The sequence below is a fragment of the Centroberyx affinis genome, unplaced genomic scaffold (assembly GCF_046629955.1).
Source record: "Centroberyx affinis isolate AG114_WGS23_722 - 3 ecotype Tasmania unplaced genomic scaffold, CSIRO-AGI_Caff_v1 ptg001734l_1, whole genome shotgun sequence".
NCBI lineage: Eukaryota > Metazoa > Chordata > Actinopteri > Beryciformes > Berycidae > Centroberyx > Centroberyx affinis.
The window spans coordinates 235,792-252,653 of record NW_027280139.1 but is presented as its reverse complement, the minus strand read 5'-3'; the positions used below and the strand labels follow the sequence as shown (position 1 = coordinate 252,653).

At 42.5% G+C, this 16,862-nt stretch overlaps 1 protein-coding gene across 1 annotated transcript in view; it reads left to right on the top strand.

The window, feature by feature from the left end:
* The first annotated feature begins 1,624 nt into the window (after window positions 1–1,624).
* Window positions 1,625–16,862, top strand: part of hcn4 (hyperpolarization activated cyclic nucleotide-gated potassium channel 4) — a 73,859-nt gene continuing 58,621 nt past the window's right edge. Inside the window, exons 1-2 of the mRNA XM_071528829.1 lie at window positions 1,625–1,638; window positions 1,868–2,545. Of these exons, the coding sequence (XP_071384930.1) occupies window positions 1,625–1,638; window positions 1,868–2,545 (692 nt within the window). The remainder of the gene's footprint in view (window positions 1,639–1,867; window positions 2,546–16,862) is intronic.

Sequence of the window (16,862 nt, the reverse complement as noted above, 5' to 3'; positions counted from 1 at the left end):
AAGTGAGTTGTAGTTGTTTTTATTAAATAGGCAATATTTATCAATTTGATATAGTTAATAGAGAAAAATAAAAGTGCGTTAAATTGTAATTGAGGTAGCTACTTGGTAATAATTATGGTGTCCACTTTATCTAACCTGCTGTCCCTCTTTACCAAAACACTGAAAGAAATCTGGCTTTGGGCACTGCACACAATTGGGTGTGTCATGCCTGCTGTGAATACGATAACATCATGGATCTTCTTATTTGGTTAGGAGGAAACATCTTGAGGAATTCAGAAATGCATCATATGTTGGGCTAGTACAGTAGAGGCTGATAGATGTCACAGATGTCAGAATTATGCAGTGTCCCACCTTCGCTGAATTCACCCTGCTAAATGTTTGATCACTTTTGAGTAGATGATGGAACGTTTGTCTTTTGTCTATACTATTGCATCATATTACATTATCATGCATTTATATTTAAAGTTATTTGATGATCAAATGTAACTATGATATGAAATTACAAGACAATAAAAACAATAGATTTGCATGCAGAGGGTTCACACACTTTCCTTTTCCACTGCATGACGAGTCCCAAATTCATCCATGATCTTCAAGTTTATATGCTCTAAATACATTTTGAGTGGCCAAAATATTTTTGAATATACTTGCATGTTACAACATACTTGTATGTTGCCAACAGCACATGGGAAGAAAATGTATTTCCTACAAATATATTTCTGGACAGTATTTAGCCTACGTATATTTTGAAACATGTCTCAAAACCTATATGTATATAAAAATGTGTTCTATATGGGTGATGTCTGTCTTCTAGCTCTAGCCTGTATCTCATAATTACACCATGCTTCATGTTTAATAATGCTATCGTGATAACACTTTATTTAAATATTTTATTCAAAGGACCAAAAATATCAAAGAAGCTGGGGATTCATGTATTTTTTTTTTTCACGCCATTTGAGAAGTAGCTAACTTACACTGTCCAGTAATTCTACATGGAAGCCTGTTTGATAGATTAATGGGAAAGCCACCTGACAAAATATATTGCAGTGCCTATTTTCCAGTGCGCAAATTACGCACTGGATCAGACTGACCGTCGGTTAGGCTAATAGGCTGCTTTATTTTTCCAAGAGGAGCCCAGAGCCAGGCTTGAACAATAGGCTAGTATTGCCTACCTGTAGCCTTAACTTAAAAGGACAGGGGAGTGTTTTAAGAATGGGAAGAGCATACCCCTTTAACCAAGGTGGGCTGAGCTTATTTGCAGTTCTCGCTCCTATGGCAACCCAATAGATCAGCATCATGAATATTCACAATTCACCAAAACGCACCCGGACTATGGATCAGTGATGTCAGCGATCCTTGGAATGCTATACTGTATTTTGCATGATTGTGTCGCCTTGTTTGTTACTGACAGCTGGCAAGACATCTGGTGAAAAGAGCATCCTTCGCCGTGCATGACCTTTCCCTCGTCTCCATATCACCGTCCGTCGGCACGTCCCTCACATGTCATGCTAAGGTGACTTTCAAGCAGTTTTTTCCACTTTTGCGCACAATGTCGGAACGGCACAAAGATGTACATCGGGGACGCAGTGGCCAACCGGACCGCCCAGGCTGTGCGTGAGGACATATGCAAACTGTCAGGTAGCCTAATTATGAAGAGGAGTATCTATCATCTATTTCAATAAACCACCACGCCACGGCGGTCCATGTCATGTGTATCAGGCTTTCAGGGTTTCAGATTAGCTCCAGACTGATCGCTCTCACAAACAGATAGGGAGCGCGGAGCTGGTGGCAATAACCGTTACAATACAGCCTAACAATCTGGATTCATTGAATTTTTTCCACTGTGTCTCAATGTCATAATGGACAGGTTGCACTCCTCCATGCGTAAAAGGCTCTACAGTTTGCCACAGCACATTGGACAGAAAGCATCTATAATGGGCGAAGGAGAAGACGGAGACAAGGACACCCGGAGGAAGAGTATTAGGATGAAGCCTCTACCGTCACCGTCGCCGACCTCTGGGGGAAGCTGCAAAGGCATCGGGGAGACCAAAAGTGGGGAGTCGGTAATCATGGAGACCGACATCGGGAGACCGATGAAGACCAGCTCAAATGGAGATTGTCGGAGATTTCGAGGCAGTCTCTCGTCCATCACAAGTCGGCATGTGCACGACTCGGACTCAGCGGAGGAGAGGCGCCTCATCACCGAGGGGGATGTCACCCCGAGCGAGGAGAGTCCCCCCGGAGCCATCGGTGATGGGCCGCCGGATCAAGGTGCGCAAGGAGCCAGCGGTGGCGGTGGTACCCAAAATGGTTCCCCAGATCAGCAATCAGGGTTTATAAAGTTGGATGGCATTGATCAAATTCTGCCGGACGACGAGAGATTATATCAGGCTGGGTTCATACACAGACAGTTTGGAGCAATGCTTCAACCGGGGGTCAACAAGTTCTCCCTGAGGATGTTTGGAAGTGAAAAGGCGGTTGAAAGGGAACAAGAGCGGGTTAAATCCGCTGGATTTTGGATAATTCACCCATACAGTGATTTCAGGTAAATTTAGACACTTTACACATGCGCTCCAAACAAACAAGCGTTTGGAATGAAGCGTCACCTCACTATCCACAGACGTTCACACAGGCCTAGGTGTTTTTATTATTTTTATTTTTATTTATTTATTTTAAAAAAAAATTTTGTGCTTTCACCATCACATGAACAGCCTATTGACTGTTTTATGTAGCTCTACAGCACTTTCACCATCCATCAGCTTATGCTTTAACATTAAAAAATACAATTTTGCAGAGCCTATAGCTTAATTGTAAAATCAATTAGCTGTACAAGTTTTAGAATATGCCTTACAACACTTTTACTAATCAGCCTATAACTTCATATCAAAAGACGGAATTTTGCAGAGCCTATAGCATAATTGTAAAAGCAATTAGATTCACTAGTTTTAGAATATGCCCATATTACTCACTGGCCTGTAACACACTGTGTTGTATGATGGAACAGCCCATATAGATAACACTAGGTTTGCTAATTATCTGGTTAACTTGGGCAAATTACATCGAAATACATACATAATTGAACCACTTTGGTGGTTTCTATCTTCTCCTTTTCATTTGAGAAAAATAGTGCTCTAGGGACGTCATTTATCATTGATCAATACTAGTGATGAGGCCTTCCTTGCATTAGCTTTTGAGGCCTGCATATTGATTTTCTTATTCTTTTCTGGTTTCATGCATGACATTTTGAATTGGAACAGCATTAAGACATTTTAAGACATGATACCTCGCTAGACTACATTGTGAGTTATGAGGCTACATTAACAGTTAAAGTTCTGAAGCAATTTTGACACGATGACCACATTTTATGTCTGCACTCTGCAGTGTTTTCTCTCTGTACTCCAGTGACAAACTGCATCCGCAAAACTGAATATTGCAAGTCCATTAGCACTCTTCTGTTGTCCTGCAGGTTCCTTTCTATTGTTATTAATTAAGTAGTGCCCTTGAGTGTGTCATTGGCCATATGCATCTGATTCACAGCCACAGAGGTGGCTCTGAGCTGCTAAGCAAGATGGGGTGTAAAGGCCTCCATCCTGCCTTTAGGATGTTAGAATGGCTTTGATGCAGTGCTTTGAGACAATAGGTGAAATTAAGTCTAACTGAAATGTATACTTACATGAGTAGCCTACTGTACAGAACTTTTCATTCTCAAAAATTGTGTAAGAAAAGTGACAGTGAGCTGTTTGCATTTCTTCCTATTTCCAGCCAAATACAGTAATCCTGTGGGGCTTGAAATATTATTATCATTATTTTTTATATTCTTATTAGATGATTTACATGATGCATCGGATATTGCACAATAACTATGCTAAGTGTGTTAAACATTTTAATAAGCATAATGCATACAGTAATTATTTTCATCATAAAGATATCTGATTGATATACATTAATGATCAAGGGAGGCACAAATGCTTTTGATCGATTGTTTTAAGGAACAGGAGTGCTCCAACTGCTCACAGAAGTTGCTCACTTCAACCTTGCCAGTCAAAGAAAATGTGAAAATTGAACTGTAGAATTCACTCGACCACTCCCTGGGTCCTTGTCTAATTCACACAATGAATTAGAGAATAATTAGGGCTATTATTATAAGTAGATAATGAACCTTACCTTTTTTAATTGAGGACATTTTCCTCTAGTTTAATAATTCAGGCAAAACCATTGCACTACAAGCTGTTTCAGCCATGGCATTTAGTTCAGCACTGAAATTGCTACTATCTTGTCCTTTAAATCATGTGGAGTCGTTGTTGTAAAATGATATAAAGCAGGATCCTCATTGTTACACAGATTTCTTCCTGTCCTTGACATCGAATGTTGTCTATCCTATCTGGCTTTTTATTGGCTGTCCTGGTGCAATGACATTATATAGAAACTATCACCTGCCACACAAGTGTGTTTTACTATAGCCTCAAGAACAAGGTGTCTGGCTTTGAGAGACAAATGAGTCCGGCACAGCGCTGGCAGCCGAGAGGCCCCGGGGTGTGAGTGGAGAAGGCTCAGCAAGAATCCTCCTTGAATAGAAAACAGACAAATTTATCTGTTTGTTTATCCAGTGGTCGAGTGAAGGGACAAATATACTGTGGTGCTTAACATCGCAGGATGTTTTATGTTGAGTTTTGTATTTTAGATTTGGTATTTCGGAGAGTCGCTATGTCACTTAGTTTAAGATGTCATGAAAGGTAATTACTTTCTTAATTTGAGTGTGTGAGTGTGTGTGTGTGTGTGCATGTGTGGATGCCTGATGATAAAGTGTGCATGTGTGTGTAGGAGAGAGATAGCAAGAGATAGTGAGAGAGTGCAAGAGAGACAGAGAGAGAGAGAGAGATGTTCATGTGAGAAGAGCAAGGATATCTGTGCAACAAAGATAGGTTTTCCTGTGGATAAATGGAAAATGATCTCTTATAACATCACATTTCACCCAGGCTCATGGGTCTGGGACCTAGATATCCCCTTGCACAACTGACTAAATTAACAAAGACTGACCTTACTTTTGATTCAGCTACTGCTGGACTGCAGGTGATCCAGTCTGTTATCTTTTATCTTTTATCATATCAGTGGCACACAAATGTCACACAGAAGACAACTGCATCCCCTTCTCTTGATCAGCATCATTTATTTAGTCTGCCTGGTCTGCATTTGCCTCCTAGATTTTGTGTAATGAAGTATTCGTCCTCTGTTCTCCATGAGGAAGCGAGACATGCACTGATTAGACATGCTATGTTTGAATTCTGTTCAGTACATACATAACCCTAACAGTATGACAGTGTAACAACAGTGCTGTATAGTGTATACTGCAACAAGCAACATGAAATAATCTCAATGCTACATGGCAATTTCAACATTCAAACCATACTGAAGCCCAGAGGCTGGTGCATGTCAAGCGTTGCGTTCTGTGATTGGTTAATTCAGCACTGAAAGTAGTTTATTTACTCTGCTCATTTCTGATTAGTATTTTGCCAATCAAAACCCGGAAAACAGCACAACCCTGTAATAAATGCCCTGGCGCTTCCAGCAAACTGGTGTTGGAGAAAGAAATTGCCTAATAAGCAAGTATGCTGAAACAGTTTACTGATCAGCCAATACTATTTGCCAGTACTCCACATAATTTGGGCAGGTCATCACGAGGAAGTGAGACGTGCATATATTAGACGGTCTGCCATTTCTGTTATGCTCCTCCCAACCGGTTGTATTCCATCTGACCCCTCTGCTCTCTTACTCATCATGTTAAATGTCATAAGGGAGGGCAGTTTGGGGGTTGGGGGACAATGTCCTGTAACCGAAAGGTCAGAGATTTGGCAACAGCCGTTCCTTTCGAAGCATCTTGGAGCAGGATGCTGAACCTCTATCTGCTCCTGTGGCCCTGCTCCTCAATGCACTCCTCGGACCCATCTGGTGAAATGCATACATGTATGACTGCCTAAGTGCTATATACTAAAAAAGTGAGTCCACTGAGTGTAAGATGGAGACAGAGTGCTCTAAAATCCCTTTAAAAAAAATGGGAATCAGGCTAGCCGCCCACTTGTTCTGGGTCTGAGGGAGGATATTACTGTATATTGCCATAATTAAACGTTTTGGTGATCTGAGAGCGATTCGCTTGTTGTACAAGCACTCGACTCGATGATTACATAATCACTCAACTCTACAATTAAAACCACTTTAGATCCTGAGTCACAGCTGAAAGATGTGGCACTCAGTCAGGACAGTCAAGTTTGAGTCTGTGCCTCGGCTTACACTGTATGGGAAATTACTCTCGTGCAGTTTCTCTGTGTCCAAGACCATGGCAATATAGTCATGGAATGCAGAAGACAAGACACACACACACTCATGCATGTATAAACACACACATTCAAGCATAGGGGTCCTGTTATTTCACTACCAGACTGACGAGGTCGACAGCCATGATATAATTTCATCAAAAAAATAAAAGCAATTTCAAACAGTATTTGAAAATCACCGCTGTGAATGTGAGATTGAGAAAAATAAACTTCATGTCACTGCATGTTGTCATGGGATACAGCCAGTATTTTGAAAGGAGAATCACGATACTGGGAGACGTTCCTTCAAAATCTGGATCGGAAACAGGACAAGATGGCTGTAATTAAAGTACACAAGGAGATGAGGGGGACCTTTTAATGGGCACGAGGAAGAGAAGGGTCTCTGTGACTAAAAGTTTTATTCCCATGTCTGCATCAAAGCCTTGGCACTATAAGCTCAAATTAGAGTGTCACAAGGAGTCACACAGTCATCGCTGCGGCGGAATTCAGCAATATCTCCTCTTGTCAAGTATTGTATAACGCTAAGAAGCAGGGGAGGAGCAATATCTTCCAAGGGAAAAGAAGGATTAAAAATGGCATCATAATCCAATCTACAGCCTCATTTCCAGATCCAAAGCTGAACGGCCTCCTTCGCTTCTGAACAAGCATCTTCCAGCGGAGAGATGTGGTCAGTTCGCTGGCCGGCCAGAGGGTGATGGGCCGGTGACCGAGATACCCCCCATTTGAAAACGGTGACACCTATTCTTACAAAATGACTGATTTGTGATCATATTTTGACCAAGGGTGACGATAAATCCACCATCCACTGACGATTGAATGATTACATGCCAGCTGCTGAGATTACTGGCTCTCAAAACTGCCCCTTTAAAAAAAATTATGACAAAAAATGATTATTATTACAGTATTTTGCTTCATGATATGGTGTTATCTCTTCACTAGATGCTTCTGTTGGATCTCTGCTCTAAATACCTGGCTTACTCATCTCTATTGTGAAAATGTGACTTCATTGTTTGTCAATCATCAACAGTTGAATGCCTGTTGATGTCGTTGTAATTCCTTGGTCGCAGATAGCCGTCGATAAAAGTCATGGCTTACTTAATGCCCCTTTAAAGGATAACAGAAAATTCTTTGATTGACAAAACGATAACCATCTCACAGACTGGTTCCTTTATATTTGAGAAATATTGAATGATGAAATTCACAGGATTTTTTTTTTTTTTTTTTTTTTTTTTCCCCGAAATGGATAGAGCCCTTTGAATGGAATGCATCAGCGGATAGATTGTGCAGAGTTCTAGACAAATGATGTGGGGTGATATTAGCATGCAGTCCTCTGATCATCAAGTGCCTTTTAATTATCTTGTGATTCGGTGCCCAAAGGACACATCTGTTGGAAAGTCCTCTGCATTTCCCTGGAGAGGTAGAAAGGAAGATGTCACGCATTAGAACTTTTGTTGTAGTGAAGGCTCTATTAAGCTGCCCGTTTCCCTTCAGAACAGCGCTACCAACACTATCAGAAGGAGAGGTCGGCTGTCCTGCAGTTTCTGTCAATCAGTCCAATCCCTCTGCAACAGTCAGCCGAATCCTTCCACCCTCTCTGCAAACTCCACTTTTTCACCAGCCTTTTATTCCTCCTGCACATCCAGTGCCGTTTCCCCAAAGACACTTACCTTGGCAGTGGGAAAAAATGAATCTTCTGAAAAGACATCTTACAATTTCATTTCGCTGTGTTACCTTTGCAGAGGAATACATTAAAGGAAAGTAGAGCAGATTTTGTCAGAGTGCACATTAAGGCTGTGATATAGTTTAAGGGAAAAGTAACACTCTTACGCAAATATGCACAAAATGTTGACTCCTGAATGCATTTATGGAACCTATTAATTTAGCTGGCTTCATTACTATGTTGCTGTACTCATTCTGTCGCTTAAGTGCATCATAGATTATGTTAAATTCTCTAGTAGTACAAATTGAAAAACCTTTTTTTTGGGTAGCTTGTCATTAAATTAGCCATGTTGACTTTTGCATATTTGTCTCCAGCGTCAAAAGACTGTAAGTGGTAATAAAAAGTGTATTATGCCTAATAAGAATAAAGAGAGAATGGTAGCAATGCCAGCCAGTTAGCTGTTCCCTACAAGTGCCTGGATTGCCTGTGTGCATCTACACATTTTAGGGAAAATGTGAGGGGAAACAACAATTCTTGCTGTATTGTTGTCCCCATGTGCAAGTTACATTGATATACTGTAAGCTTCATTAAGCGTTAGTGACATGAATATCATCCAGTGTGTAAACAGTTTTATTTTCTCACAGACACAGATAACAGCTACAGGCTTCTGTTGAAGATACTCTTGCTTTACTATACTTGGGGTGTGCATGCGCTCGTGTGTGTCTCTGTGTGTGTGTGCTTGTGAGAGTGCGGGGTCAGATTAAATGACAGCGTTCTCTATTTCAGTCAGGCTGATTACGGTTGATTTGCGGCTGCGTTTTGCTATTGATTTGTTTGGGTCTTGTGGGGCCTCTCGCTTGCCATTGGTGGATTTATTGAAAAACGAGATGGGGAAGCATAGGCGGCCGCAGCGATGGTGGTTCCCCCTTTGGTGGGAGGTGGCAGAAGTCATAGTCAGTGATAAATACACAAAGATGAAGGCGAGGTGCTGGACTGGGCAAGCTTCAGTAGAAAAGAGTAAAGCCTGGTCGGTCGGAGCTCCATTCCTACACTGTTTATTGACAGTTTTTCGGTTCAGTGAGTCTTGCTGACAAATGTAAACCTACCTAAAGGAGACCCATACTGGATCAAAATGTTTTCAATAAAAGGTGCATGAGCGTGTCTTCTCATCGTGCAGTGCATCTGCATAGGATGGTGGGGGAAAAAAATTGGAGGTATGACACTACATGGGATGAATGACACTCGATTCCTTTTGGTCTCTATTAAATAAGTCCTCCTTTAATTTAGTGAGGGTAAAACACGGGGATTACAGGCGGTTCTGGCTGGGCCTGAAAGTGGGGTAATCAAAATAGGCTGCTGTGCTCATCCACGAATATTAGGAGCCAAGAGATTATTACAGCACAATTTATTTAATGGAGGGAGCCCAGGGAGGATATGGGTGGCCGGTGGGGGGAAGGTTGCCTGTCATCGTGGCAGAGTGATTGAAATGTACCGCGTGACCTCGGCACACTTATGTGGGAGTGTGAAACCGGGACACGTGATCACACCCCTACGAGAATGGACACTCTTTTTTTTTTCTTTTTTTTTTTTTTTTGCATGTCCGTCTTTTTTTCCCCCCTCTCGATATGTCATTTAATTCAGCTGTACGTATTAGGCAGAGAGCCGAGTTTAACCTTGGCAAAGTGATGGTAATCTCAGGGTGAGATTATATTGATTGATTGGACATCATATACATTTTGAAAATGGGGACGGCTACAGGAACCATTTCCTGTTAAGTGCTGCATGTCACCCAGCTGGTATTTTTGATGTATTTTTGTCACCTGACAAATGCAGTGTTGTGTGTCCTTCCCGCTCCACCGTCCTCTGCACTGCAACATCAATTTATAATCTCTCCAGGTGGATACACAACCCCAGTTGGCCCAGATCCATTCTCAAGTTTTTCTCTTTTAACACTTTACAGCATCAAATGTATTTTTCTTGCCGCTAGACATCTGTGATTATTGTCCTGCTGACCAGTGGTAAATATGTCAGCTTCACTTATCTCAACGTTTCAGAGGGGGGTGATATATGAATATCCTGACCCTGATCCCTTATTGACAGGTTAAAGAAAGATTTTAAGCCTTGTGACACTTTAGATATGAACTGTGCAAAAGGGGATGCTATTCAGTATTAGGAAGGTGGTTCTCTGTGTAGGTAAACACTAAATTTGACAGTAGTAGATTGTAACGCCTCTTTTCCTGACCTGTGGCACAGAGAGAAATGTCCCCTCTTCCTCACACAGGACAGGATGAATGGCTGATTGTAAATCTCGCATTACACTTTAGTTCTCGTTTTAATGTGGCATTTGACTTGTAGTGCTAGTCAGTACTTGTCAACGAAGCAATCACCATCATCACAGGTTCTACAGGTGGAATCTAGCAATAACACCTGAGAGGGCATTCACAGTAAGGAATGCCCACTCCGGTACCATTGCTTTCATGCAGCAGTTACCAACACATGTGTAGTGACTGAAAAGTTTTCTTCAATGTACTGTACATACAAAAGAATAGAAAAAAAAATTGGAGAAAACAAGAACGATCACTAGCAAGCTCCCTGGTTGCCACAAAAGATGACATGGCAACCAAGAAAGCACAGAGAGGTGCACTTTATGGGAATTGTCAGCAGGGTTGGAACAAGTCTTTGACCAAAATGACTGCTTGGTTGAAACCTCCCCGTTGTATAGTTTGCTACTGCTTGTCTCTGACTGCTGTCTTCCGTTCTGGCACTCTATTCACAGGCAGACCGAGGTTAAAAAGTGTTTGCAACTGCTTTTCATGGTTTGTTTTAACCTACTTAGGTGCCAGATGGCTGGGGTTTGCTAATTAGAACAATACAACGAGCGCCCGGAAGCTCAGACAATCACATTGAAAGTCAACTCAGTGTAGCTCTCTCTGTTTGACCTGGCACTATCTTCGCTGTTCTGATATATTAAACCTCATCCATTTGCACTCCATGCAGGTTAAAATAAACACTTAGGATTAATTGCAAACAGTATTTTGACCCTGGTTTGTTCTTCAACTGGAGAAAAGTGCAATGCATTAGTGAGAGTTTGCTTGGTGTTGCTTGCAACTTTCCTAAGAAAAATTCAAATGTGTATGTTTTTTATGCATTATTAGTACAGTACATTAACCAAATCATGCCTTCCTTTGTAATACCTCTGCATGCACACTGTAGCCCCAACCCACTCAGTCCTCCCCACACAGCTTCTGCTGTATCTAGTACATACACACTGACCTCTTCGGCCCTGCCTGTGCCCCAGGTGCATTCTCACACCCCTCCTCTCACTGAAATTGGATTTCTTTTGTCCTCTCAGCCTGGATAGGAAATGGTCAAGATGTGAAACTGGTGTTGAAATGTTAATACAGGGGGTGGACAAAATAATGGAAAATGACATGAAAAAGGACTTTAACTGTGAAGTAAGTAGATCACAATTACAAAGGCAGCTACACAGACATATAAGTCATATTAAGTTGAATGCCAATTTGCAGTATGTGTCAGCTTTAAAAGAGCTCTGACAATCATCAATTTAGATTTTGAAGTTTTTGAAGCAATATAATGTTCCAAATAGTTGGTGCCTGAATTGCAGGTGCTTCAGTCTCAAAAACTGATGACCCCTGTGATATTATGTGATATCATGTTATCACATGTGAGGGCATTATGATCACAGGTCAACTACATGTGCTGGTATGTGACCCCATGAAAATTATGTGTAAGCACATGCTGCAATGCAATCATATAAGCAAAAAAAAAGTGAAAAAATGAAAACATCATACTCAGTAGTTTCAAAATGATTACAGTATCATGACACTGTATCTGACTGTAATAACCTATAGAAATCTAAATTATAATTTGAAAAGAAACACTTCCAGTTCCATCCTGGTGGCTCAGCTGGACAAGCCATGTGTAACGTCTAACAGCTGAAAATTGCTCTCGGGAATGGAGGCACAGTGCAGCAGTAATTCAGCAAGCATATAGTAAAAAGTGAGAGTTCTACTTTATCTTTATGTCATCTTTATGTCAATCCAACTAATGATTATTTGGACAGAATGCTCATAATTCACCTTTGCTTGTTATAATTCCATTAGTAATATCACTCTCACCTGCCATCTCTGCAAAAACAGACATGGCGGGAGGATGGTATCGGGTTAGAAGAGCTCTCCTCTGTTTACTCTGTCAGAATGTATAGAACGCTAAACCCTTTGGAAACAGCGGGGCTTCCACTTAGAGAGGACCGGGGTCCAGCACACAGAATAAAGAACTCTGTGTTCGTGGCTGCCTTGATTCACAGGGAATACTTCCCTGGATCAATGTGTTTGGCCTGGCCCCACCACACGCTGGGTGTCTAGAAGACTCAGACAAATGGCCGGATTATGAGACATGCAGTGGTGGGAGACGGATTGTTCCCTCTCCTCTGCTCTGGGGGAGTCCCTATTTATCTTCACCATCTCCAAAGACGATTGCGTGGTCCTCTTTTCCCCACCGGTATTGGCCGTACTCGTAAATGTCTACTGTGTGTTTGATTGTGAAGTGAACAGGGGGACAGCGGCAAGGGCAATGTGTTTAAATCACACGCCTGACACTGTTTAGCATGTACAATCGAGAAATTACAGAACTAACAAATAAACAAGATAAATCCTGCCCTATTTGGTTTAACAGTCAGATAAGCCTCCGCTTTTGCTTACTCACGCACCCCAGCAAAAACCAGATAAACTCTGCATCTCCTCCCCGATTTGATTTCATTTCATGCTTAAAATGTCTTCTTAGTGAGGGTTTTCCATCAACGCCGGCTTTTAAGCAGTATTAATTTTGGTTTTATTTTCCCCTACTTTTTATTTTTCCCTCGTGCCTTTTTTGGCAAGAGGATGGCGGTGCCGAAAAAATGCTAAGTTACTTTTTCGAGTAATGCAGCTCAGAAATACAGTATGGAAAGGAAAGAGGTTTACGGCTTCCTTATCCAGAAGACCACGCTGAGATGGATTTGTCCTTGCATGCTCCCTCTCTTGGTCTCTTTCCTCCCTTTAGCCTTTCTGTCCTAGTAATTTGTTGTGCACGGTCTCATTTTCTCTCACTGTATCCACTTTTTCTCGCCCCCCTCCTTTTTTTTTTGTTTTCTTTTCTCGCCCTTTCTCTCCCTCTCGCCCTCTGACCCCGGATCAACATTTTGGAGACGGATAGAAAAGCCTTTCATTCTGGCTGCTCCATTTGCTGATTACATCACCTGGTTGGTGAAGATAATGGCCTGTGCCGGTGCAGAGCACGGAGCGAGGGGACGAGGTGACAGTGTACAGTGTGACTAGGGCCCGCTATTACAGACAAAACGTTATCAATCTCTCTCTCTCTCTCTGTCTGTCTCTCTCTCTCTCTCTCTCTCTCTCTCTCCTGTCCAACAAGGGCAGGGGGGCAGGAGGAGGGGGAAGGCTTGCAGTCGGGGGGCACTGGCCAGTGTTTCCTCCACCACACTCTGTGGCTGGCTGACAGCGGACCCCTTGACATGACACCAAAGACCTTGTAGGAGATAACAAGGCATCATGATAAAAACAGAGATGCAATTAGTGCCACAATGACAGTCCAGAAAGCTGGAGTGCAGATACTGACGCATGTTAGTAGGATAAGTGCAAGCTGATGGGGAGCGGCTGGAGAGCTGCCTGCCCTGTCGCTGTGTGCTCTCTCTCTGGCAACCTCCGCCACTCACTCACCCCTCTGTTTTTTTTGTGTTTTTTTTAGTTAGTTGCTGACTGCAGAGTATCCTTGTGGAGTCTTCTATTCCCCCCGAGCAGATAGCTTGCAGGTTGTGCTCTGTGAAACTGTGAAGGACTCTGCGGGGCTACAGAGACAAGGACAGGGACACTCTGCCTCGCCGCTAGTGGCGCCAGGCAGTGCCTCTCCAGAAACAACCGAAAAAAAGAAAAGAAATCCCACTGATATGACAAGGGGATGGGAAACACTCTGCTCCTTCAGAGCATTCTCCACGGCAGACTGCCTGATTACCTCTGGTCAGTCTGCAAAGTGGTTTTGGTGATTTCATTATTTAGTCAGAGTGCTTAAGTGCACACTTCTAAGATAATCTAACGTCAGAGCGAGTTTAGGCCAGGCTTATTGCAATGAGTGGCTGTGGTGGTTTGGGAATGTTTGGGACTGACACAATGGCAGTCCAGAGATTAGCCATAAAGGTTGCCTAAGTATTGACGTTTACAAATTCCAAGCATTCATTAGATTTTAAATATTTGTTTTCCATTTTTACGTGGTCCTTTCTAACTGTTCAAGAAGAACCATCATAAAAGCAATACACTGTCTTTTTAAAAGGAGTGTCTGTCTCACTGTCTTTTTGTAAATATACTCTCTGATCAGTTGAGAAGATTGGTAGCAGCCTCACGTCTGTGTGTTCAGTGTTTTAGTTCTGTACGATCCAAAGCAAGTGGTGTTTATAAAGTGGATGGCACAACTTATCTCTAAGCACCATAGTGCACTAAATACTGAACTGCTACAACTGCTACAAGTGTTTTGGTTGCATTGCATTAAGTTTATCAAGGAGTGCATTTGCTAAAGAGCCAGTGCATTCCTTTAAGCGGTCGAAGCTGTTTTCTACTGCAGCAGATGTGACATTGTCTTTCGCATTGTCTTTCGTTTGCCTCTGTTGAATAACAGTCCTAGACAGGGCTTTTGGGGTGAATGAAAAATCACACCCTGTGCCCTCACCTTGATGTCCTACCTTAGGCCTACTTGTAATCTTATTTATGGTTCTTTTAGCAATGTTAGGTAAGGTTGACTCTTTTCAGTAGATTTTCTCTTTCCTCCCCACTGTGTATTTAGTAAATCCATCTGTTTTCCCTTAGCCTAAGGTTGGGGAGATTTGCTTTTCTCTCCGATGAAATCTTCTTAGCTTAGGTTTGATAAAACAGCGTGCCTCACCTAAATATAGCCACCTGCGACTGCGCAGCCCCAGTGTCAGTGATGTGCTCGCAGTGTGCCTGCTGGCTGTGCTTAGCAAAGACAGCGCCGTTATGACAGTTCATTGGAGCGGGTGACAACAAAAATAGGATTAACCCTTTTAACCTGATTTTTTTTTCTCCCAGACACTTCAATCTCGCTGTGTTTGCCAACTGGCTTGTTTAAGACCGGTGGGCTATTTTTACACGAGTTGTACAGTTCTTTTATGTTATAGATCTTGTTCTCCTGTTCAGTATAACAGTCTTTATCTTAAATTGCCTCTCTTTGGCTAAGTGTGGTTTATGGAAAATTAAGGGACGTTTGTTTGCTCATGTAAGAGACTTACATGCTTCATTCTCACTCATCCACCCTCTTGTCAAAAATGGCCGTGGGCTTAATGGATTCCCCCATCTGTGTACACCAACACATAAGCATAAACATAGCCACACACACATATGCACATACACAAACACACACACACACACACGCACACACACATTCAATACATGCATATAGAGATAGAGCAGATATACACACCCACATGCATACATGCATGCATGCTGTGCACAGCTGCTTGTGCACAGCATGCACACGGTACACACACACACGCACATGCAAACAGTGACTATGCAACGTTCTTTGTCCCACATGAGGGGAAGAACATGCAGTGGTCAAACTGAAATGGGGAGTTTGCGCAGCTAATATTTAACATGACATGAGGCAGAATTCTCAGGCAGATGGCAAATCCGCACTTCTGAACAAAACCAAATCTTCAGAGAGAAAATGGGAGAAAAAAAAACCACGCACAAAACAAGCAAATGAATTATTCAAAAGGGGAGCCGCTTTTTATATGCATAAGCAGATAAACTTCAATCATTCAATCAGCGCAAATCACATTTACAGTGCACACAGTGCTGCTGGTGCTCTCAGAGAAGTGTAGATTGGGAGCACCCACTGTTCTTGTGCTGTTCCCATTCAGTCAGTGCCACGCAGGATGAAGGGAGGCGCTGTTCAATGCTGTCTGCCACTTGTACCTGACATGACAGACGACCTACCTACATGCCATGCCGTCACTCTCCCAGCATGGTAGCCAACAGGTAGAAATAGCTCCCTGCCAGGGAAACACAGGCACACAAGCACACATACACGTTGTCCTGCAGCCCCATTTAGCCTACGCCTCCTCAATCTAAATGTGCTCTTAAAGGGTTAACATGTTTTTTGAGTGGCACCAGTGTGTGTCCATCTGAAGCCGTTGGCGGTAATGGAGGCTCAGAATGATGGAACACTTGGCTGGCTCTCACAATGGCCTTCAGGTAGCCGGCTAGAAGGGTGGGGAGCATGAGAGAGGCTTATCATGTAGTCAGACGCACTCTGAGGGTGAGAACATGTTTCCGCCGTCCCCGGTCACCCCACCGGAGAACAGAGTGGGCTGCGGCTCTGTCCCTCCAGACAGGAGAATGTCAGGACTCCCTTCATCAGCACAGTGAGCTCTGCTTCATAACAAGTTAGGTGTGAGCTTTTGCGAGTGTGGTCACTCCCGCTCTCTTTCGCACCATCTGTCTGCCTCTCTGGACCTCATTTATAGAAGTTTCTTACACCCGTCCTGCAAAGCGACCACCCTGCCAGCCATTCCTCTCTCTTCGTCTCCATTTTATTTTTCTTTGTCTGCTTTCCTGTAGTCTGTCTTTGCTTCCTTCTCCTGCGGACTGACCCGATCTTCCCCAGTGCTCTCATCACTATGATTGGTGTCCTTTGTTTTCTGAAAGCACTTTGTGATGTACCTATTTGTTAAAAATGTTCCGTAAATAAATCTGACTTGACTTGAGATCCACATCCAAGCCAAAAGTTTGATTTATATAAAAAAAGTCATGGCAAAATCAGCAGTTTAAATTTATTTTCTCTAATTT